The sequence below is a fragment of the Oryx dammah genome, unplaced genomic scaffold, assembly GCF_014754425.2.
Source record: "Oryx dammah isolate SB20612 unplaced genomic scaffold, SCBI_Odam_1.1 HiC_scaffold_1, whole genome shotgun sequence".
In the NCBI taxonomy this organism is placed as follows: domain Eukaryota; kingdom Metazoa; phylum Chordata; class Mammalia; order Artiodactyla; family Bovidae; genus Oryx; species Oryx dammah.
In genome coordinates this window covers 108,123,393-108,149,123 of record NW_024070185.1, presented here as the reverse complement: position 1 = coordinate 108,149,123, position 25,731 = coordinate 108,123,393, and the positions used below count along the sequence as shown (strand labels likewise).

Here is a 25,731-nt window from a genome sequence, read left to right as displayed (position 1 = left end):
AGCTGTTTATCCTTCTCTTTACCAAATAATCTAATATCTATGGAGAAATGGGGAGCAAACATATTTTGATTAACATTTTTAAAGGCTTGGAAACTGGCTAATGAAGTAATATTAGCCAGTCTCCAAAAGGTACATTATATCCTTTATAATTTTCTGACAGTATAGTGAGACTTAGCAGTTGACTGATTCCTTCTTGTTGAATCATAAGATAACCCTGGACTTCGTTCTTTGACGAATACAGGTTTACTTTGCTAGATCTTTAAGTACCCCAGGGTATTTTTAGGTAAGACTGTATGTATGTATATAGGTAGGGTTTTTTTTTTTTCCCCAGTTGTTTTCTTTTTTGCAGTTACTTGAGTGACATGCTTGGAAATGTAAATTTCTGTTGAAATTTTAAAAAGAATAATCATCTTCTCTAGTATAATTAATACAGACTTTAATTAAGATTAACTAAAATAAAATCACTGTGGACACAGGCTGAGCCATATTAAAAGATGCTTGCTCCTTGGAAGAAAAGCTATGACAAACTAGATAGTGTATTGCAAAGCAGAGACATTACTTTGCTGACAAAAGTCTGTGTAGTCCAAGCTATGGTTTTTCCAGTAGTCATGTATGGATGTGAGAGTTGGACCATAAAGAAGGCTGAGCACCAAAGAATTGATACTTTCGAACTGTGGTGCTGGAGAAGGCTCTTGAGAGTCCCTTGGACTGCAGGGAGATCCAAGTCAACCCTAAAGGAAATAAACCCTGAATATTCATTGGAAGGACTGATGCTGAAGCTGAAGCTCCAATACTTTGGCCACCTGATGCAAAGAGCTGACTCCTTGGGAAAGACCCTGATGCTGGGATCGATTGAGGGCAAGAAGAGAAGGGAGTGACAGAGGATGAGATGGTTGATGGTGTCACTGACGCAGTGGACATGAGTTTGAGCAAATTCCAGGAGATAGTAAAGAACAGGGAAGAACAGTGTTATAGTCCATGGGGTCACCAAGAATCAGATATGACTGAGCGACTAAATAACAACAAATACATCAAAATCTGGGCTGTGTCTCTGAGAACCTTGGGACTTTGCTAGGCTGCAGTGTCTTCAAGCAGAAAAACTCTTCAGATTTGTTAAGGGAGATCTGAAACTTACAGGCAATGAGAAGAGAGACTGGGTTTATTCTGGGCAAGGCAGAAACAGCTCACTGGGGTCAGAACCTAAATAAATGGTGAATTGTGGTGCTTGGAATCTACAGAATGAAGCTTGATACCCAAGTGGGTATCAGATTATTTGGCAGGCAAATTTATTGTACAAATTTAGAGTTAAACTGAGCAGAGGGTAGGTAGCATAGTGGGAAAGTCTGGCTTTGTATAAATAAACCTGCCTTTATTAGGTGTGGACAGTAACTTTAACCCTTTGAATTCCCTCAGTAGTAAAATGAGGGTTATGACCACCATCTTGTAGAGTTACTTTGAGGATTAGAAAGAATATGTATTTATTGACATAGGCCCTAAATGAATGATCACTTATTGTTTTTATCATCATCACCATTTCTTTCAGATGTTTCCATTTTACATTTTCTGTAAAATTGTTAGTCAAGAAATTGCATAACCCAATGTATTAGGCAGCTTTAAGACAGAAATACAGAGTTTGATAGGTAACTTCTCAGGATATAAGGCTTTAAGATATGTTAAGTATTTATTATTTACATAAGCATGGGTTTCTTTCCTTTCTTGACTGGCTTTGAGTAAAGCCCTAAAAATATACCATGTAGAACTATTTTTCTGCTCCTTTTTGGCATACCCTGGGATATTGCAAAGAACCATGGGTTAAGTGGGAGAGAGAAGTGAATTTCAACTATAACTGCTCAAAATAGTATTTTTAGGATAGAAGGCAAAAGCCTCGTTATTTAGACCAGGGCATGCTGATAAACAGAGAGGCACATCTGAATTAAAAAAAAAAAAACAAAACACAAAACTTAGGTTTGTATACTATAAGTAGAATCCACACAGCTGAAAGTTGCTTTAGTCCCATTCTGCAAATTTTGACCCAAAGTTCCAATAATGCTCAAATTTAGAACTTCTATTTTTATTACAGAAATGGGAGTATGGGAAGCAGTAGGGGATTACTTTAACTGACATGTGTAAGAGCTGTGTGAGTATGAACAATTTTAGCCTGGACTCCTGAAGTAGAATGAACATCCCCATAGGGGCTCATTATTAGGAGCTGAGTCTCTAAAATAATTACATTGAGATGCAGTTCTACATTATATTGACTCCCATCCAATATGACTGGTGCCAGGACTCTACTGATATGAATTCTAAAATTTTGATGTCCAGAATGAGCATGTAAAGAAGAGTGACACTGTTGGAAAAAAGGGAAAAGTACTTTAGCTGTTTTGAGAGTCCTAGTAATTAGTGCAGCCTTTCGTCTTTCTTTTCCCCTCCCAGTGCTTAACTCTAAAACTCAGTTTGTGTATTGAGCATTTATTTATCAAGCATATATTAGTTGTCTCCAACAAGCAAGGTACTATACTAGACTCTAAAGATAGCAAGATGGCTAGGATAGGGTCCCTGAACTCTGCAAACTTACCAAGTAACAAGTATGATGAAGACAGTTAAGGCAGACACTTCCTCTGCTCATGCTTGTCTTGAAGGTGTTAGTTGCTCAGTTGTGTTCGACTCTACATCTTGAAGATAACTTGAAAAACAGCTGCATGATACAGCCTTTGCTTTAGGCCTTTAACAGTCTAACTAGAGTTACATATATGAAAGAATGTAGGAAAATCCATGATTAGGAATAAAATGTACAGTATGGAGAAAGTGCTGTCAGGAGGCCAAAAGATCTCCGTTGACCAGTCAGGGAAAAGTCATGGGGAAAGATGAGGCTGAAAGTAGGAGAATGTCTAAGAGAGGAAGAAGAGGGGAGATATTGTAAGAGAGACGACTATAGAGTGAATAACAAGAGATGCTTTGGAAGAAAATCTGACCAAAACTGGTGGTATATTGAATTTGAATGAGTGAATGGAAGAGCATGGAGTCGAGAGAGAAGAGTTGAAAATTAAAACAAGAGTTTTAATTTCAGTGATTGGAGAGATGATATCACTGATGTAATGGACATCTAAGAAAAGAAAACAGGTTAATAAGAAATGGGACACTAAATAAAATATTTTTCTTACTTTAGATTTTTAGTCCTTTTTTTGGAGTTGACAATCAAGCATGTTTATTTGGGTTTAATTCAGAAATGAATAGAGGTCCTCATTACAGTCATATTCACTTAGTTGTGAATTCCGGAAAATTGCCAGAATTGTGTTAATACAGCATTGGCCTACAGTAGAAAATCATATTGAGTTTCTAGCACAGTCATTAGAGTCCTTATTTTTATATTTTTCAACCAAAAGCTAGACTGAGTGGGACCTGGGTGGTTTTTCTTCTCTTCTTCAGATTGGGCAGTTTGGGTGCTGGGGCAGCGGTGGACGATTTGGGGATGAGATGCGACGGTGGTGCCAATCCTACACCCCAGTGCTTTTCGTAAACAAAGATGGTGAAGGACCAGGCACTGGAACTCCCCATGGTTCCTTTATCATTTATTCTAAACTATCCAAGTGCAGAGGATTAAATTGTCAGAAATGATCAGTGTTATTGCCATGCTAATTGAATTAATAGTCCTGAAGCTGTCCGACTTGTAATTCAGAATAAAACCCGCTCGGTGCGTATAGCGACTAGGATCCAGCTGACACTTCTGCATTAAGACCATCTCTGATGAGATGTTAGCCAACAAAACCTTCAAGCTGATTTATTTTGTTCATTGTCTTTGCTTTTATCTGCAGCTCTGGGAAATGTCAATGCGAAGCGGGTGTCACCGGTTCTTCATGTGACAGGTGCCAAGACGGGTATTACGGCTTTAATAAGAGTGGCTGCCTGCCCTGCCAGTGCAGTAATCGGTCTGCCAGTTGTGATGCCCTCACAGGTACATGCTTTCCTTACTTTTTTATGTAATTAGTCCACTGTTCTTTTCATTTTGAAGTCCTTCTTCTCTGAGTTAATTCTTCCCAAAGAGTTTGTAAGGATCTTTCTCTTCTAAGTAGGATGTCATAGGTCATAGCAAGCCAAACTTCTTCTACAACAACTATATATATATATATATATAAATTTCAAAAATCATATTGGTTGGCAATCCATGGAAGCAATGAAAACTATATGAACTGAAATTCCAGAAAGGGTAGAAGTAAGTAAGTAAGTAACTTACTTACTTTCCTAAGTAAGCTGATGCTCACCAGCCACTTTCCTTCCAAGGGACATTGGCCGATTCTGGGCACAGACTAAGGAGTGGGCTTAGTCCAAGTAAAAGGATTCTTCTTGAGGAAAGACACAAGCAGGACTTTCGGCAGTTGTTTGGGGCTTCGATTATGAATGGGAAACTAGAGAGCCCTAAACACAGGCCAGTCTTCCCACAGGACGCTGAGTGGCTGTGCAGGAGATGGAAGGCTGGCCCAGAAGGTGGAAAGAAATCTCTCAGTCTTATGGTGCTTAGGAGACAAATTCTTTTTAGAAATAAAGGGCCTGCGACAACATATGACCATTGCCAGATTCAAAAGGTATATTCCGTGGGATTTAGGCTCACATCCATTACTCACATTCTATATCTGTTGCAGTCTTTCATGGCTGAGAAGACACATACCTGCTGGGTCCTCAGTCAAAAGCCTTAGGAGGCTGTGACCAAGAAGCAGTGATGAGCCATAGGCGCACTGCCTCATACTCCAATTGCCGTTCATCCTCAACCTGTCTCAACTTCTGACTGAACTGGGGTGGTCCTCTCATTACATCTGCCTAACAGAGGGAAGACGAGTCATCTGTGGTTCTTTTGTATACTGCATCTGGCAGCTAAAACAGGGGACAGTTCTGAGGTAGGAAAATGTGGCCAGTAATAAAGAGAAAAGCAACGGAAGCAGATCCACAGATGACCCAGGTATTAGAGTTATCCTAAAATGAATTTAAAATAACTATTATTTTAAGTTAATATTTTAAAGAAAATAGAGGAGAAAATAGACAAAATAGGTGAAAAGAGGCAAAATCTCAAGAGATTTGGACTCAAAAAAAATAATCAAAAGAACAATCTAGAATGGAAAAATACAATACCTGAAATCAATACCTCATCGCGTGAACTTAATAGCAGTCTACAGTATATACTGTGAAGACAAGGTAGTATACTATTGTAGACAGCGAAGACAAAGTTAGTAGATTCAAATACAGTTCAGTTTGAAATATCCAAACTGCAGCATAGAGAGAAAAAAGGCAAAGGAAAGAGCAGAGCAGAAAAGACATATGGGATACAGCCAGAAGGTCTCACATAGGTGTACTTGAAGGCTCAGAAAGAAAGGAGAGAGATACTGGGACAGAAGCAAATATCTAAAAAGATAATGGCCACGAGTTTTCCAAATTAATGAAAGAGACCAACTCACAGATTCAAACAACTCAGCAAACCCTAGGCAGTCAGGAGCAAAGAAAACCATATCAGGCAAACTTGGTTACACTGTTAAAAACCAGAGACAGTTAACTTCTCTGGTCTTCAGTTCTTAATCTTTCCTAAATCTAAGAAATCTTTCCTAAATCTTCCTAATCTTATTCTTTCCTAAATGTAGGGATTGGAGATACTTCCTTGGAAATCTTTTTCCCCACCAACAACAAAATCAGAACATACTAGTCTGACAAATAACAAGTGTTTTTATGAGATTAAATATCAATAACCTCAGATATGCAGATGATACCACCCTTATGGCAGAAAGTGAAGAGGAACTAAAAAGCCTCAAAGTGAAAGTGGAGAGTGAAAAAGTTGGCTTAAAGCTCAGTTCAGTTCAGTTCAGTTCAGTTCAGTCGCTCAGTCGTGTCTGACTCTTTGCGACCCCATGAATCGCAGCATGCCAGGCCTCCCTGTCCATCACCATCTCCCGGAGTTCACTCAGACTCACGTCCATCCAGTCCGTGATGCCATCCAGCCATCTCATCCTCTGTCGTCCCCTTCTCCTCCTGCCCCCAATCCCTCCCAGCATCAGAGTCTTTTCCAATGAGTCAACTCTTCGCAGGAGGTGGCCAAAGTATTGGAGTTTCAGCTTCAGCATCATTCCTTCCAAAGAAATCCCAGGGTTGATCTCCTTCAGAATGGACTGGTTGGATCCCCTTGCAGTCCAAGGGACTCTCAAGAGTCTTCTCCAACACCACAGTTCAAAAGCATCAATTCTTCGGCGCTCAGCCTTCTTCACAGTCCAACTCTCACATCCATACATGACCACAGGGAAAACCATAGCCTTGACTAGACGGACCTTAGTTGGCAAAGTAATGTCTCTGCTTTTGAATAGGCTATCTAGGTTGGTCATAACTTTTCTTCCACGGAGTAAGCATCTTTTAATTTCATAGCTGCAGTCACCATCTGCAGTGATTTTGGAGTCCCCCAAAATAAATTCTGACACTGTTTCCACTGTTTCCCCATCTATTTCCCATGAAGTTATGGGACCGGATGCCATGATCTTCGTTTTCTGAATGTTGAGCTTTAAGCCAACTTTTTCACTCTCCTCTTTCACTTTCATCAAGAGGCTTTTTAGCTCCTCTTCACTTTCTGCCATCAGGGTGGTGTCATCTGCATATCTGAGGTTATTGATATTTCTCCCGGCAATCTTGATTCCAGCTTGTGTTTCTTCCAGTCCAGCGTTTCTCATGATGTACTCTGCATATACGGTAAATAAGCAGGGTGACAATATACAGCCTTGACGTACTCCTTTTCCTATTTGGAACCAGTCTGTTGTTCCATGTCCAGTTATAACTGTTGCTTCCTGACCTGCATACAGATTTCTCAAGAGGCAGGTCAGGTGGTCTGGTATTCTCTTTCAGAATTTTCCACAGTGTATTGTGATCCACACAGTCAAAGGCTTTGGCATGGTCAATAAAGCAGAAATAGATGTTTTTCTGGAACTCTCTTGCTTTTTCCATGATCCAGTGAATGTTGTCAATTTGATCTCTGGTTCCTCTGCCTTTTCTAAAACCAGCTTGAACATCAGAGAGTTCACGGTTCACATATTGCTGAAGCCTGGCTTGGAGAATTTTGAGCATTACTTTACTAGCCTGTGAGATGAGTGCAATTGTGCGGTAGTTTGAGCATTCTTTGGCATTGCCTTTCTTTGGGATTGGAATGAAAACTGACCTTTTCCAGTCCTGTGGCCACTGCTGAGTTTTCCAAACTTGCTGGCATATTGAGTGCAGCACTTTCACAGCATCATCTTTCAGGATTTGAAACAGCTCAACTGGAATTCCATCACCTCCACTAGCTTTGTTCATAGTGATGCTTTCTAAGGCCCACTTGACTTCACGTTCCAAGATGTCTGGCTCTAGATTAGTGATCACATCATCATGATTATCTGGGTCGTGAAGATCTTTTTTGTACAGTTCTTCCGTGTATTCTTGCCACCTCTTCTTAATATCTTCTGCTTCTGTTAGATCCAGACCATTTCTGTCCTTTATCGAGCCCATCTTTGCATGAAATGTTCCCTTGGTATCTCTAATTTTCTTGAAGAGATCTCTAGTCTTTCCCCTTCTGTTGTTTTTCTCTATTTCTTTGCATTGATTGCTGAGGAAGGCTTTCTTTCTTATCTCTTCTTGCTATTCTTTGGAACTCTGCATTCAGATGCTTATATCTTTCCTTTTTTCCTTTGCTTTTTGCCTCTCTCCTTTTCACAGCTATTTGTAAGGCCTCCCCAGACAGCCATTTTGCTTTTTTGCATTTCTTTTCCATGGGGATGGTCTTGATCCCTGTCTCCTGTACAATGTCACGAACCTCATTCCATAGTTCATCAGGCACTCTATCTATCAGATCTAGGCCCTTAAATCTATTTCTCACTTCCACTCCACATTCAGAAAAAGAAGATCATGGCATCCGGTCCCATAACTTCATGGGAAATAGATGGGGAAACAGTGGAAACAGTGTCAGAATTTATTTTTTTGGGCTCCAAAATCACTGCAGATGGTGATTGCAGCCATGAAATTAAAAGACGCTTACTCCTTGGAAGAAAAGTTATGACCAACCTAGATAGCATATTCAAAAGCAGAAACATTACTTTGCCAACTAAGGTCCGTCTAGTCAAGGCTATGGTTTTTCCTGTGGTCATGTATGGATGTGAGAGTTGGACTGTGAAGAAGGCTGAGTGCTGAAGAATTGATGCTTTTGAAGTGTGGTGTTGGAGAAGACTCTTGAGAGTCCCTTGGACTGCAAGGAGATCCAACCAGTCCATTCTGAAGGAGATCAACCCTGGGATTTCTTTGGAAGGAATGATGCTGAAGCTGAAACTCCAATACTTTGGCCACCTCATGGGAAGAGTTGACTCATTGGAAAAGACTCTGATGCTGGGAGGGATTGGGGGCAGGAGGAGAAGGGGACGACAGAGGATGAGATGGCTGGATGGCATCACGGACTTGATGGACATGAGTCTGAGTGAACTCCGGGAGATGGTGATGAACAGGGAGGCCTGGCGTGATGCGATTCATGGGATCGCAAAGAGTCAGACACGACTGAGCGACTGAACTGAACTGAAGGTAGCAGAGTATTTGAACAGGAAGTACTCTGGAAAAAAAAATCTGTGTTGAAATCTTGTTCTTCATTCTAATCCTCTGGTCTTCAGTTCAGTTCAGTTCAGTCACTCAGTCATGTCTGACTCTTTGTGACCCCATGAGCCAAAGTATTGGAGTTTCAGCTTTAGCATCAGTCCTTCCAATGAACACCCAGGACTGTCTCCTTTAGGATGGCCTGGTTGGATCTCCTTGCAGTCCAAGGGACTCTCAAGTGTCTTCTCCAACACCATATTTCCAAAGCATCAATTCTTCGGCGCTCAGCTTTTTTATAGTCCAACTATCACATCCATACATGACTACTGGAAAAACCATAGCCTTGATTGTGTTGAAATCTTATTCTTCATTCTAATCCTCTAGTCTAAGGAGAAACAAATTGATTTAGAAGAAATTGTGTTATTTTTTTCAGTCACACGATCTAGTCCCTGCCTACTTGCCAGTTCTATCTTGTGCTGTTCTGTTTCTTTACTGTTCGTGATCCAGTCGCACTGGTTTCTATTTCTAAAATACGCTATGTTCCCCTGTCCCAGGGTTCTTGCACAGAATCTTTCCTCTGCCTGGAATGGTCTTTCTAATACACTTGTACCACCACTCCTGGCCCTTTTGCTTTATTAAACCATATCCTTCCTTCAGGCCTTCAGCTAAATGTTACTTTCACTAGAAAGCAGTTTATGCTCCAAGCTAAATGACAGTTTTCCCAGTTATACACTCTCATATACATTTGTATTTTTTCATAGGACACATCACAGTTTGTAATAATATATTTTATTTGTGATTTAGTCATATATGGTGTGTTCACTACATTGTAAGTTTCATACCAGTTTTGTTCACCATTTTACATGTTTAGCTTGGAAATTAGTCAATAGTAAGTATTTACTAACTTTCTGTTGGATGCATGACCAAACGAATGGGAAAACTTACAGAGGAAAGATGGGTTTTGGTCCTGGATGACAGAAACGCCTCATCTTGTTGAGGTGGTTTAAATCGCTCCCTAGTTCATTTGTGGTACCAGGAAGCAGTCTACACTGCTGGTTCCCATTTCTGATTTTCCTCGTGGCAGTGGGGTAGGTCTCTTAAATGTCACGTAAATCCCAACCTGTTTTTGCTCAGGAGATAATTTAAGACAAAAGAAATCCTTTTCATTGTTATGATTTCTAAAGGCTAGTAATAAGAAATAAATGATTTATCTGTTTGGAAGTATAATAAAGTGGAATCTAACATGAAAGAGTATAGATACTCCATATGACACTGTCAGTTTAATACAAAATCAGTCTGCTTTTGTCTCAAATTTTGAAGACTTTTTATCCCCAGCAGTGTCCTGATACACAAGATTGCCCTCTGGTGGCCACTTATTGCGTTTTCACAGGCCTTACTCCCGCTATGCCCCTCATCTCATCTATACCTTGTGTTTTAGATCGAATTAGATTTTTAAAGTAACCTTTTTATGATAAAATATATTGAGAAAAATATTTTAGAAAGCAATATGTATCAGAAGTCTTCAAAATACTTCCCTGATTGAGTAGTTCTTTTTCCCAGAATCAATTTTTAGGAAATAGTTCAAAATTCATAAAAAGCTTTATGTTCAAAGATGCTCACCATAGTGGCAGTTATAATTCTAAGAAATTAGACAACTTCTAACAACAGAAAATGAAGCAAATCAAGTTATCTAGGCAATACACTATAAGAGCACAGAAAATGAAATCTTGACTTACCTTGGACTGATCGCTTAGTCTTCTCACTTAGGAATTTGGTATTATAGCAGTAACTGCCTAATGGTATGTCATGAAGATTCAGTGCAATATGTTTATACAGAGCCTGGCTCATTACAAGCAACAATAAATAGGCTTCCCAGATGGCTCAGTGGTGAAGAATCTGCTTGTAATTTGGGAGACTCAGGTTCAGTCCCTGGGTCAGAAAGATCCCCTGGAGAAGGAAATGGTGACACACTCAGTCTTCTTGCCTGGAGAGTCCCATGGACAGAGGAGCCTGGTGGGCCACAGTCCCTCGGGTCCCGGAGAGTCGGGCAGCAACATGAGAGGGAGAACGAAGCAGGACATACAGTTACATGTGCCTGTATTTAGCCTGTCAGAAAGCCAAACCCCAAACTTCTCTATACGAAAGAGAGAGTCAAGGAAAAGTATTCAGAATCTTAGTAACAGATTGCTTCGGTGACTTTTTTTTCTTCTTTATATTCTCCTGTATTTTTATAGATTTTCTTTCTTCAACACATATTTCCCTTAAAACAGAGGTGGGTGGACGGTTAGTTTTGAGCTAAGATTTTATGTTCCCATGGGCTTCCCTGGCGGCTCAGCTGGTAGAGAATCCTCCTGCGATGCGGGAGACCTGGGTTCAGTCCCCAGCTTGGGAAGACCCCCTGGAGAAGGGAAAGGCTACCCACCCCAGTATTCTGGCCTGGAGAATTCCGTGGACAGTATAGTCCATGGGGTTGCCAAGAGTCAGACACGACTGAGCAACTTTCACTTCGCTTATGTTCACGTAGTATAGACTTCTTTTTGAGAATTTAAGGTGCCTTTGTGTATTCATGGTGTCACGCGGTGAATACCTTGACCTCAGCAGCTTGACGGACTTGACCACTCCTTCATCACTCCGTGACCTTCTTCACTTTAGAATATCACCCGTTCCCCCCCCTTTTTTTCATGGTCAGTTCTGCTAGATCTTTTCAGCTATAAGCACTGGAGTGTCTCAGAGGTTTGTCTCGACACATTTGTCTTCTGCATTTATACTGTCCTTACATGATCTCATTCAGTCCTTTGAATTTAAATGTCATCTGCAAATGTTCTGATTACCATATTTACATTTCTCCCTTGATCGCTACACTCAAAGGTCTAACAGTGCACTTGGCATCTTCACTCGAACGCTCTCTGTGGCATTGTAGCCCTAACGCATCCAAAACAACTCTTTATTTTACTCTATAAGCTAAGGCTACTTTGCCCCTAGTGCTTCTCCTTTGGTGACTGGCACCGCACGAGTCCCATTTGCTTTTCCTTTTTTGTAAATATCCGGGGCTTCCCAGGTGGCACTAGTGGTAAAAAACCTATTTACCAATGCTGGAGACATAGGGATGCGGGTTCAATCTCTTGAGTCAGGAAGACCCCCTGGAGCAGGGCATGGCCACCCACTTCAGGATTCTTGCCTGGAGAATGGACAGAGGCGCCTGGAGAGCTTCAGGCCATGGGATCACCAAGCAGTGAACAGGACCGAAGCGACTCAGCACGTGCGCGAGCGTTGTAAATATCCATTCCGCCAGCAAGTTCTGCTCAGCCTGCCATTCAGCGTGACCTTCGCCGTCCTCCTTGTCTAAGCAACTGTCACCTCCTGGAACTGTTTTCACCGTCTCTTATCTGATCATGCTGCCCTTTTCTTGTCCTGATCCTCTGAGCCCCTCTCTACCAAGTCCAGTCTCCACATAAAAGCCAGAATGATCTTTTAAAAATGTAAAACCGGTCATGTCGTTCCCATGCTCAAACCCTCCAAAGGCTTCCCATCCCTCTTTGAATAAAATTCAAACTGCCGTCCATAACTAGGTTTTCCTGGCCTCTGACTTTCTCTCAGGTCTTACGGTAATTCTGCTACCCGCTGCCTTGTTTCCTTAGGCCGTCCTCCTTTCTGTTTAACAAGATCAAGTTTGCCTTCTGCTCAATAGAGAAGATTAGGTATTTAAAAAAAAATAGCGAAGTGACTTGCTGCCTTTCTGACAGGCTATATGTGAACTAGAGATAGTGAAATAAAGAAAGAAAGGGCTTTTTACAGGTGGTGATTTATGTTTTCAAAGATTTGTCACTGACTTTGGTTGGAAAGGAATCCTGCGTTCTTTCCTTTGGCCAGTTATTTTCTTGGTCACCCCCACCAGACTTTTTTGATGCTTAGCCAAGGAGCATGAGATCATCTTCAGGAAACACTCGTTCCTTTTTTCTTTGCTCCTTTGGCCATCTTTCAGCAAAGAAAATGTGAATTTTAAGACAATATTGTTATATTTTGGAGGTTCCAGGCAAAGCATAATGAACAAAGTTACAGTTCAGCTAATTCTCCTAATATATCACTTATCATAATTGAAAGATTCTCAAGTTTCAGGTTTTAAAAGGAATTTAGATTTCATCCGGTTCAACTTTGCTAATTTATAGATGAGGAATTTGAAGCTTAAAGAGAAAACACTATATCCTATGGAGTAGTTTTTCTCTCTCTGAAATATTTACATATATTAAGTCATTGGGCAGGGAGTATTATTCCATTTTACAGTTTAAAAAAATGAAACTCAGAGAAGCTATTCGCTGAAGGTCACTCAGAGAAGCTTCCTTGGCGGCTCAGCTGGTAAAGAATATACCTGGCCTGCAGGAGCCCTGGGCTCCATCCCTTGGTCGGGAAGATCCCCTGGAGAAGGAGACAGCTCCCCGCTCCAGTGTTCTGGCCTGGAGAGTTCTATGGACTGTAGAGTCCATTGTGTCACAAAGAGTTGGACACAACTGAGCAACTTTCAGTTTCACTCAGAGAAGCTATTTGTTGAAGAGGTTCAGCTGAGAATAGAACTCATATCTGACATTAAATCATGATAATGATAAATACATATCATTTTTCTTATGCTGTGTTGCCTCCCAAAGAGGATTTGTAAGCTGGTAGAAAAGCAGATTCATAGTATTAGTTCCTAGTATAAATGGATTTTAAAGTTATCTTTATTTTATTATAAAAATCAGTCTTTAATTTTGTACATGAAATGCTTTTTAAGTTGCATGCTAAAGTCTTTGACTGTGTGGATCACAACAAACTTCTTCAAGAGATGGGAAAATTCTTCAAGAGATGGGAATACCAGACCACCTGACCTGTCTCCTGAGAAATCTGTATGCAGGTCAAGAAGCAACAGTTAGAACCGGACATGGAACAACGGACTGGTTCCAAATTGGGAAAGGCTGTACATCAAGGCTGCTTATTTAACATATGCAGAGCACATGATGAAAAATGCCAGGCTGGAGGAAGCACAAGCTGGAGCCTAAATTGCCAGGAGAAATACCAGTAACCTCAGATATGCAGATGACACCACCCTTATGACAGAAAGTAAAGAGGAACTAAAGAGCTTCTTGAAAGTGAAAGAGGAGGGTGAAAACGCTGGCCTAAAACTCAGCATTCAAAAAATGAAGATCACGACATCCGGTCCCATCCCTTCATAGATGGCAAATAGATGGGGAAACAATGGAAACAGTGACAGACTTTATTTTCTTGGGCTCCAAAATCACTGCAGATGGTGACTGCAGCCATGAAATTAAAAGACGCTTGCTCCTTGGAAGAAAAGCTGTGACCAAACTAGACAGCATATTAAAAAGCAGAGACATTACTTTACCAACAAAGGTCCATCTAGTCAAAGCTATGGTTTTTCCAGTAGTCATGTATGGATGTGAGAGTTGGACCGTAAAGAAAGTTGAGTGCCGAAGAACTGATGCTTTTGAACTGTGGTGTTGGAGAAGACTCTCGAGAGTCCCTTGACTGCAAGGAGATCCAACCAGTCCGTCCTAAAGGAAATCAGTCCTGAATATTCATTGGAAGGACTGATGGTGAAGCTGAAGCTCCAATGCTTTGGACGCCTGATGTGAAGAACTGACTCACTGGAAAAGACCCTGATTTGGGGAAAGATTGAAGTCAGGAGGAAAAGGGGATGACAGAGGATGAGATGGTTGGATGGCATCACTGACTTGATGTACTTGAGTTTGAGCGAGCTCCGGGAGTTGGTGATGGACAGGGAGGCCTGGCGTGCTGCAGTTCATGAGATCGCAAAGAGTCGGACACAACTGAGCGACTGAGTTGAACTCAGTTCTTGAAATATTTTACAATATGCATGTGATATACTTTACAATGTATTAATTTCATAATCAGAAAATTTTAAGATATTAAAAATAATAGTGATAAGTGCATAGTAGGAACAATTTGAAAGTTAAAGGGGAAAAAACACTTACCTGACAGTCGCCCCTCACATCTGTGGTGAGCATTCTGGTGTATTTATGTTTGATCTGTCCGTAGTAATTTTGTTTATTCTGTAGCTGTGTTCCAAGTGCATGTTATTTTTAAACAGTATAGAGTGATGAGTTTTCAAAAACCAGTGAATTCTATTGTTATACTTGTTTTTATCCTTACTTTTGAGATAACATACTCACCATGTAGAGTTATTTTTTTCTTATTAACTTCTCATTGCAGCTTATGGCATGAAACAAATCAAAATAAAAATTTTTTCTGGAGAAAATGTAAAATGCTCTAAAATAAATGGTTTAGGAGAGTGAAACTGTATTGTGATAAGCAGAAAGACAGATGCTTGGGATCTTTTCTAGAAGAGTAGAAAGTCCCAAAATAATAAGCATGTAGGTCCAATAACATAGGAGCAAAATATTATATATGTATAATTATTTCCATTGAACATTTTTAATATGGGGAGAGCAGGTAGACAGGTTTTATACATAAAGCAAGTTTTGTATTTTCCAGCCTGCAGAACAATTTGACCTTTCACATTATTTTATTTTTACAACAAATATGTACAGTTTTCTAGTATGTATTTTTCAGCTATTTTTATCATCATGAAGATACATAGCTAAAGAGGGATCAGGATACAATAGGATCTGGGAAGAAATTAGTACCTGAAGTGTTCATCACTATATGAGGATATACTACTTTGTTGCATATATGAAATATATCATTCGTGGTATCAGACCTTAAAAATTATATGATTAAAAGTGATATTTACATGCAAATGTGATTTAAGGATTAAGTGTTCATATAAAATTTTTTAAAAATGTCTTTCTAAATAAGTTCATGAAGTTTCAAAGAACTTTGCTGTAATTGCTTAAGAGTTGAGAGTTGACATGTACGTTAATAATTGTATGTATGTTAATCATTCTTTTAGTTTTTCAAATCTTATTCCAGTTGTCAGATCATTTTATTACACAATCTCATTCTGTCTCTTCTTTTTTGTAAATATTTCACTAGTAAGGAAGAGGAATCAAATAAAATTATTTATGATGGTTTTAGCATTGAACTGTAGTTAGCTTACTTAGGATGTAAATGTTTCATTGTCTTCCTAGATTTCTATATAGACTTTACTCTTTTCTGTGATAGTAGTTCTGAGTGTCTCTTTGAATGTAAATTGTACTACATGGTTTCGTTCCGTTTGTAGATATTATGCTCCTTCAATGCCCGTCAAATGTCCTTCCTAATAGGGGACCAAAGGGTATTATTAACACACACAGAACTTTGCTTGCCTCCTTCCTTTTCATTTCATTACTGTTTACATTATTATTTTAAATTTTAAAATATAAAGCCATATGGAGCATTATATAACAAATACTCATGTACCCCCACGTAGAAAACTAATAACATTTTGGTATTTTTGTGTAATAGAAAATTTCAAATAGAGTTGGAGTCCTTCTGTTTGTTTTCTTCCCTACTCTCATTTTCTTCCCTCCCTCTACAGAGATAAACAAAGCATAAAACTTGCCTATACTCTCTCAGTCTATAGTTAGTTTTTATTGCATTTGAATGTATCCCTCTGCCTAGGGTATTATGTATCCATTTGCTTAGTATTGTTTAGTATGGCTTTTAAATTTTTACTTCAGTCAGTCAATCAAGGGCCTTCCCTGGCAGTGCAGTGGTTGAGACTCCAGACTCGGTGCTTCCAGTGCAGGGGAGGCAGATCTGACCCCTGGTTTGGGAGCGAAGATCCCACGTTCCTTGCAATTTGCCAAAAAAAAATTTTTATTTTTTAATTTTTTTTGCAGAGGAATAAAATGTTTATTGAGTTGAGAGGAAAAATCTCTGAACATAGAATTAATTACAAAGCATAAATCACTCTTTTAAATGAGGGTAATATGGATATTTTAGATAAACGCAACTAAGAAAACTCAAGGCATAAGAAGGAATTGTGAGAAATAAAGATAGAATTAATATATACTGTTTTCATATATTTAGGTCAAGGGAGGAGTGATTATAGTTCATATACTCAGGTTCTTCCTGTGGGGGGTAAAGTTATTGGTTAATTTTGGACTTAGGTTATTTTATACATTTTTATTTTATTATTTTTAAAATTTATTTTATTTGGAGGCTAATTACTTTACAGTATTGTAGTGATTTTGCCATACCTTGACATGAATCCGCCACGGGTGTACATGTGTTCCCCATCCTGACCCTCCCTCCCACCTCCCTCCCCCTCCCATCCCTCAGGGTCATCCCAGTGCACCGGCCCTGAGCTCCCTGTCTCATGCAGCAAACCTGGACTGACGATCTATTTCACATATGATAATTTTTTTAATCAATTAATTTGTACAAAATTAATTAAGCACTCCTTTTTTATGTATTATTCTGCATTTTGCTTTTTTCCATGTGATGTTTGTAGGATTTATGTGTATTCGTACATACAGGCCTAGTTGACTCATTTAACTACAGAATCCCAACCAAGAAAATAGCACAGTTTATCTGTTCTTCTTTTAATAGATCTTTAGGTTGTTTTTTTCTTTGCAAGTTGTTGGCCTGCTTTCGGTGTGTAGTCAGTCAGTCAGCAAGGGCTCACTACAGCTCTAGCCATGTGCTCAGCCTTTCCCTAAAGAGTTTACAGTCTAGCAGGCGACTGGAACTGTAGGCCTGTTCAGTGTAGAAGTGAGATGGGATAGAAACTGAACGCTGCAGCCTGTGTTGCGTGACTTTTTCTGCTTTCCTCTTAAGGTTTTTTTGGTTTGTAGGTACATATAATTGATTTAAAGTTACCATGCTTTTGGAGTACATCTTTAACTTCTTAAAATGATTTGCTTCTTTTAGGTGTTTGTTTCAATTGCCAGGATAACAGCAAAGGGGATCACTGTGAAGAATGCATAGAAGGATTTTATCAGAGTCCTGATGGCTCAAAAGAATGTCTTCGCTGCCCTTGTTCAGCAGTGACATCTACAGGCAGTTGTATCATAAGTAAGGCCTTTTCCTAAATACTCATTTTTAGAGGAAAAGCCAGTGAGTCAGTGATCAGTAGGTAGAAAGTTCTAGATGCTGTAGGTGAAAGGGAGTTATAAAAACAGTAAAGCTTTGCAGTAAATGCATTTGTGAAATGAGACATAAAGGAGGGATGAGGAAGTTGTTGTTATAACTGTATTTTATCCTGTCTTACATGATTAAAGAGGAAGAAAGAAAAGAATTATGAGTGCCTCTCTATCTCAATTACTCAGATTCTTTAGATAAGGATACTTCTTTTGTTCTCTACCTAAATAGGTTTTCTGGACAATTAATAAATAAGGTGTAAATTGTTAGTTTGGATTCCATGTGTTTCTTAAGTTTGAGAGGAGATAATAGGTGGGGGCTGTAAAATGTTCTTTTGTGTGTGTGTGTCGGCAGGTGAGGGGAGGTTAGTAGTAGTTTTGCATTTCGAAGCAACTTGAAAGTGCACTAAACCATGTTGGTCTTCTTGCGCTTTTAGAGTTGGGTGGCTCGGCGCCTGAATGTGTCCAGTGTAAAGACGGTTACACAGGCCCGAGCTGCAACGCCTGCAGCAGCGGCTACTACAATTCCGACAGCGTCTGTGTGGGCTGCCAGTGCCGCGGCCACGTGGACCCAGTTAGGACCCCCGAGATCTGTAAGCCCGAGAGTGGGGAGTGCATCGGCTGCCTCCACAACACCACCGGGTTTTGGTGTGAAAACTGCCTAGAAGGTTACGATCGAGACCTCGAGGGGAATTGCATCAAGAAAGGTAAAACTTCACCTAAGGGTGTGAATTTAATATCTTAACCTAGCAATGAAAATGTCAGGACAGCTGCTTTTAGCTTTGTAAAAGCTTCCAGTCCCACCAGAGAAGTTTTTTTGGGAAATATATTTTGATAGAGATTTGCCCAAAGAGATTGCCTTCTATTCCCGCTGCTCTGCTGAGACTCGAGAGTCACCTCCAGGAACATGAGGAAGTCATTGCAGTGTCCCCACGTCCTCTCTTCATCTGTTTTTATTTTCATAATTTAAAAGTCCTGTCATTTCTTTTATCTTTTGCTTCCTGTATTCTCATCACTTCCAGTGATCATCAAAGATCTTTTTAAGTAGAAACCTATAACCTGGCTAGAAGTTAGCTGAGGAATAAGAATTTATTCCAGCTTCTGTCCTAACTTTGAGCCTAAGTTTTCCCACCTGATGGAGGAAATAGTAAAAATATTCCTTCATTTTTGAAAGAAAAAAGTTACTCATGTGGCAAAATGTTTCTTACAGGGAATTTCAGTAAGGGTTCAGATAAAAATTAATGATTGGAAATTCAGGATGAGTTGGGGATATTCAGACTTTCTTAGGTCATAGAGATCAGACCGACCGTGCTCTTCTATAAACTGTTCTTTGATATTCTGACAGAAGCCGAATCCTGGGCTGATACAGTTGCCCTGTGGCAAGAGTTAGTCTTCTACCATTTTCTTGATATCCTTATTCTGCTGTGATCAAGGCTCAAGCACTCAGATTGAACCCTATCCCTAGTCCAGAGAACCTGTCACTCAGTTCTCTTTCCCACTGGAGGCATATGCCTTGTCCGTATTTAGCTGACCAGACTATGGTGACTTTTCTCATTAGCTATTAGGGAATGCAAAACACGCCTCTTTTTAGGGTGGATTGATGTGCCTGGCTGTGGTGATGAATTGTAATGACAATAGGGATCGTTTTATCGAGTGCCTAGTATGTGCCAAGCACTATGGACATTAAATGTAATGATGTTATATACTTTATTTAATCCTTCCCAAGGACTCCATAAAATTGATATCATTATTCCCATTTCATAGGTGAGGAATCTCAGTTTTAAGAAGATTGACTCACTTATTTATTGCTACACAATTCTACTTGATCCCAAAACTTCTGGTATTTCTACTGAGCTATGCTGCATTAGAAGCACAAAGTATAGTACCTTAGTTGTAAAATAACTATAATCTATATAAAGGAAAAATCACTGTGCTAGCAATGGCTGTTTTCTCTCTCAGCTGATGTCAACTATGGCCATTTAATTTGTGTTTTTCAGAAGCAACTAGAAATGCAATTTTTCCTATTTTGTTTTTGCCCCCATTAAAGAGAATTTTACCTTTATGAAGTGCCATCAGACATGCTGAACTTATTTTAGTTCAAACGAGTATTAGGTATCCCTTTCACTTTTAACGAAGTGATTTAGAAGTCACTAGTGACATACTTACTACCTTTTCAGGAATTTGTATGAATCTATTCAAGAGTACAGGAGGATGGAAAACTCCAACATTAGAATTTTCCCAAAGATTTTAGTATGGATATTATATACATTTTGGATAACAGCCATGGATGTAAAATCTAGTTTTCTAGGCCCTGATTCTTTCCACTGTATTTCTTTAGAAAGTATTTTTTAACTTGCATTTCTTTGAAGCAGAGTATCATGTCAACATCCGTATCAATTTCCACTCCCATGTGTATTTCTTTTATTGTTTCTTAAAACAGGATATTTTGTCTTTTACATTTCATTCTCTGTTTTTATTTTCAGAAGTTATTGTTCCAACACCTGAAGGTTCTACCATTTTGGTTTCCAATGCCTCTTTGACCACATCAGTGCCCACCCCTGTTATAAATAGTACCTTTACCCCTACAACCCCGCAGACTATCTTTCCAGTAAGCTCTGCAGAAAACAGCACGTCAGCCTTAGCTGACGTATCATGGACCCAATTTAACATCATCATTTTGACAGTCATCATCATTGTGGTGGTGCTGCTGATGGGGTTTGTGGGGGCTGTGTATATGTACCGGGAGTACCAAAACCGGAAACTCAACGCCCCCTTTTGGACCATTGAGCTGAAAGAAGACAATATCAGTTTCAGCAGCTACCACGACAGCATTCCCAATGCAGATGTGTCAGGGCTGTTGGAAGATGACGGCAATGAAGTGGCTCCCAACGGGCAGCTGACCCTGACGACCCCAGTGCATAACTATAAAGCCTGAGGAGGCACCAGAGCTGTTCTCCTGGACTTTAAGGCCACAGTGCTGACTAAGACGGCATCCTTCTCTGCGCCACAGCCTGGGTAGAGTCGCTGAGATGAGAAAGCAAAGGCACATAGTGCCTCGGAAATTTTCAGGTACAGATGTGTAATGTACTTAGCCTGTTACTTTTAGTTTTCCCATGAAGATCCGAAGCAGTCACTGACAATGAGGACTTGAAGTAAAGTATATTTTTGTACCAAACCATGTGGGAGGGTAGAAGGCTGGACCTCTCAGTGCAGCCCCAATGTGCTTTGACCTCCAAACAGATTCCTGGGGGAATGTTCACCATCAGTGGAAACAGGATGATGGATGTGGAGGGGCAAAGGACTGCCGGAAGGCTTTATCTCCATTCCTGACAGAGGACGGCCAGGAAGGATATTCATTTTACTGGACTAAAAGACATCCTTGAGGAAAAGCTGATGTTTGGGCTGTGTCATAATACACAATCTTGATTGTTTCTATAATTGGGGCAGTAAAGTCCCAAGAAGATCTTTAGAAGGGTTTGATTTTTCTTTCCAGAGTTTTTGCTCAATAATAAGATTAAAGCACAGAATAAGCTTCTAATGGTGGAGAGAGGAAGGCAATGTCTGGGAAAGCAGAAAGCTGATGATTCTCCTTAGGGCCTCAGTGTAAATGATAAATTGTTTTAAAATAAGGAATATTCCTGCCTCTAGAGAAATAAGGTGTATATAGTTAATGTAGAATATCTGGTCAGCATTGTATTTGTATCTATTTGTAAAAAAAAAAATCATGTCTTATTTTATCATCTAGAATTTATTTGTATAGCAGTTAATGGCATTGTAAAAAGAAAATATGGGGTTAAAATACTGTAAAATAGATGGCAATATTGCTAGAGCTGGGACTCTGGTGAGCATCAGTCATTTTTAGTCCCTCTTTGGACATTGTTGAAATTTATAAGAGGTTGGATGTTTCTAATTTTTCCCTTTTTCAGTCTAAAAGTAGAGTTCTATCGTCTTTGACTTCCTATAGATTCAAGCAATAGATTTTGAAGACAATGATTGTTAAGCTGGGACACAAGGCTGCATCCTCCAAACTACTCACCTGTTTAGACATTAGCTTCTCTATATTTTACATAGATTAAAGTAGAACACATGCTTGTTAAAAAGGTTTTTTAAGTAAAAATAGTCTTCCAAAGGAAGAAATGTTTTAGCTCCAAAAAAAAAAAAAAGCCATCATATCACTTGGGATCCCCTGTGAAATATCATCCCTGTGAAATATTTATATTCTCTCCCCACCCCCAAATACTTCCTACATTCGAATGCAGCCTGCCACTCACATGCCACGGGGTGTGCACCGTCTCTCTGCGGTGCTGTAGTTCCTGTATCTTCTTATCTGGCTAGAGGGTGGCTCTGTAGTTGAGTGGGTATAGTTAGTCATTGCATTTAGATGCAGTTTTTTCTTCGAGGCCATCTCTACCTTTGCTCTCCTCTAATTATGATATTGACAGATTGTAGATTAAGCAAAGCCAGGAAAAACAGCCAGAAGTCAAATATAGATATTTATTAGGAGGAAGAACAAACTGTCAACTAGTTATAAAAAAAAATAGGCAAAAATTAAACCTAGGAAACCCTGCCAAGTTGATCACCCTGCCTAACTTCTCCAGAGAAAAACCTGGAATTTGGTCATCCCTTTGCAGTTGGAGATGATGCTCTGGAGGGTGTACAGGCAGATAATCTACTTCTAGTAACTGGAGAGGCTCTGGATATCTGGCCATTTCTCATGAAAGTAGAGATTACATTAAAATTAGATAATGTTTCTATAGCCCTTTGCAGTTTGCAAGGCGTCTTTCTGTACCTGTGTCCTTTGTTCCTCACCATGGGCCTTTGAGGAAGTAATTGTTCCCAGTTTATCGGTGAGGTTAAACGTCTTGTTCAAGGCTACACCATATATCATTAGGCTTGGAATCAGGACTCCTAACTCAGAAGCACATGTTATTTTCACCTGTATGCTTGTGCAGAAATGACCCAGCTGCAGACATTGGAAGGCTGGGAGGAAGAATCCCATCTGTGAACGTTTCTGATTTTTTTAAATACAAGGTACAATCCAGGGCTATATAGCTACAAAGGACTTTGCAGAAAGAACACAGGAGGATTACTCTCTGAAGCCAGTGTTGGTGATAAGAAAATAAAAATACCAGTCTGTGCTTCATAAAAGGAAACTGATCTTTCCAAGCAGGGAAAGAAAACCCGATTTCCCCAGCAGCTGCCACATATGTGTATAGAGACTGTTCCAAGGAATTGTGTAAAGTGACATATGCCTTTTCCCCAGATTATCATGCCCTCAAAGCCAGGGATTGAGGATGGTGGGAAATGAACGTTTGTTCAACAGAAGTTAACACAATAAAGAAAGAAAGAGTTTGTTGGGGTCTAAGAGCCAAAGCTGAATGAACAGTCCGGATTCTGGCTATGTAGACATTCCTTGAAACACGTTAAAAGGAATTGCAAAAATTGAATCACAGAGAACATTTACCTTTATTTATTTATGAACAGAGCCTAGGTCATGTTCTTAATTTATCCTGGTGGAAGAAAATTAAGGTCTTAAAATCTATTTTAAATAATATTCTTTAGTGTTCTGTGCTTCTGCTGGTGGAGGTAATTTTGCTCTAAAGTAGAAATCCTTCATGAAGTGATCTAACACCAAAATCACACTAGGAAATTGGCATGGAACGCGTTACACAACAGTCTTTCCTCTGGAAGTATGATCCCCACCTACTATGGTGTTTAGCACCAGGATCCTATGTGTCCTTTAGAAAGACTAATAGTGTCTAAGAAGTAGGAATGTGTTTATTTTCAAATGCGGTAAGACTAGTGTGAATCTCATTGATGAGTGGCAGATACTGCTATTGGATGATACTTTCATCTTCATTAATTCATTGCAGTAAGCCCTTAGGCGTTTCTGACAGTCAGATGTCCTAGGTGGTGTTGTGAAGTTTGTCTGTCTTCCTTTACTTTCCCCTCCCTACCGCTGTCCTCTAGCACCCAGAGGTGTCTTACTAATAGAATTTCTCTAGTTACAGAAAAAAAATGATGATTAAAAACTAGGCCTCATTTATACTAAGGTCCTGTGGACTTAATGTGTTACTTGTAGGGATACCTGAATTTTAAGAGCAAGCAGAGCTGACATGGAATGGGAGGAGAGAGATTTGTTGGGGGGAGGATTTGTGGAAGCATCACATTGTATGTCTGTGCTCTCGCCCCAATATTCCCAGGAGACTGACCGTTAAAGCAGCACTCACTGACCCTGCAGCTCACTGTGGTCCGCTGAGTGCCTGGAGGACGTGCAGCCCTTCTTGTGCTGCTCTGGAGCCAGAGAGCGACAGCCCTTCCTGACAGCCCTAGTTTGGACTGCATTATTAAATCATTCACTTTGGTCCTGTATTTTTTTTGTAGGACATACGGTCAATATAGCACCTCTGATTATGAACATTCCCTGGTTCTTATATTTTGAGGTATGTGGGAAGGAGTTGAATTTATATATCACAAGGAAAGAAAGCTCCCACAAAAATTTCTGAGAAGTAAAAAGCAACCCAAGGTAACCCGTTAGAGCAAAGGAAGCACCTCTGGCCTCATCGACGAAGAACCTTTGGTCTGTTACGATCGTCTTGATAGGAGTTTGGGAGCTGAAATGAGTTTGATGTGTGCAGGGGAGTGACAGAGGGGTAGTGTATTCAACCTTGAGCCAGTGACTATGCCAAGGGAAGAAGCAGGAAGAACACACTGATTCACCTGAAGAAATCAAATGATACCACATGAACTAGAAAGGTTATGGATCACCAGAATGGCAGTGGTCACATGAGGCTTTTTCAAAGGCCGCTGGGAACCTTTCTTATCATGCATCTGCAGTAACTGCACCAGCAGCTCTGGAACATGAGACCAGGCCTGAGGTCTGCACTCGCCTGAGCGCTGACCCATTTAAAGCGACATCACCATGCTAGGCACAAGCACTCTGTAATAGGTTAAATTTCCGCCCGAGCAACTGGGAGTGTTTCTGAAACATTAAAATCGTATTTATGTCACTAAAATTCTAACGCACATCTTAAAAACATGTCTCATTCATATGCTGTACTAGGCTTCATGATGCATTTCTAAATTTGTGTATGATTTGAATATAAGAAAGAATTTATACAAGAGTGTTATTTAAAATTATTAAAAATAAATGTATATAATTTCTACCTGTGGTAGATTTGCTATTTTACTTTTTTATGTGGTCACAGTTGTTGGAAATCTTTTAATATGTGTCACAGATCACTTATTTTCAAACTGCTTCATGAAAATCTTTGTATCCTACATTTATTGACCATGCTTTCTGTTTCAAGAAGTTCCTTTAAAGAATGTGTTCCATTTAGGGGAAAAAAATGCCACACGAAGAATATTCCCCCTCTCAAAACAAAACACCGTGAAGCAAAAAGCATATATTAACATATAATCTTGTTTAATAATTGTCCCCAGTGAGATCCATTGGACTTCCCTGTTAGCTCAGACAGTAAAGCGTCTGCCTACAATGAGGGAGACTGGGTTCAATCCCTGGGTCTGGAAGATCCTCTGGAGAAGGAAATGGCAAAGCACTCTAGTACTCTTGCCTGGAAAATTCCATGGACGGAGGAGCGTGGTAGAGTACAGTCCATGGGGTCGCAAAGAGTCGGACACGACTGAGTGACGTCACTTTCTTTCTTTCTTTCTATGAGATCCGTTGGGCACCCCTGATGGCTCAGTTGGTAAAGAATCCGCCTGCAGTGCAGGAGACCCCAGTTCAATTCCTGGGTCGAGAAGAACCACTGGAGAAGGGATAGGCTACCCACTCTACTATTCTTTGATTTCCCTGTGGCTCAGCTGCTAAAGAATCTGCCTGCCACGTGGGGGACCTGGGTTCAATCCCTGGGTTGGGAAGATCCCGTGGAGAAAGGAAAGGCTATGCACTCTGTTCTGGCCTAAATTCCATGGACTGTGTAGTCCATGGGATCGCAAAGAGTCAGACATGACTGAGCAACTTTCACTTCACTTCAGTCTCTGCTCCAGATAAGGAAGAGTCTTAACCCTTCCTTATGCTCGCTACCAATGTACAATTTCCTGTATGAAAATAATGTACAATTTCCTGTATTTGCCAGGTTATATGATGTCTTTTTCCCTTTGC

At 40.0% G+C, this 25,731-nt stretch overlaps 1 protein-coding gene across 1 annotated transcript in view; it reads left to right on the top strand.

Annotated features, from left to right (window-relative positions):
- The window catches only part of MEGF9 (multiple EGF like domains 9), an 86,162-nt gene extending 61,489 nt beyond the window's left edge, over positions 1-24,673 (top strand). The window contains exons 3-6 of the mRNA XM_040241830.1: positions 3,813-3,952; positions 17,398-17,541; positions 18,044-18,313; positions 20,090-24,673. Of these exons, the coding sequence (XP_040097764.1) occupies positions 3,813-3,952; positions 17,398-17,541; positions 18,044-18,313; positions 20,090-20,541 (1,006 nt within the window). The 3' untranslated portion in view covers positions 20,542-24,673. The remainder of the gene's footprint in view (positions 1-3,812; positions 3,953-17,397; positions 17,542-18,043; positions 18,314-20,089) is intronic.
- Positions 24,674-25,731: the final 1,058 nt, after the last annotated feature.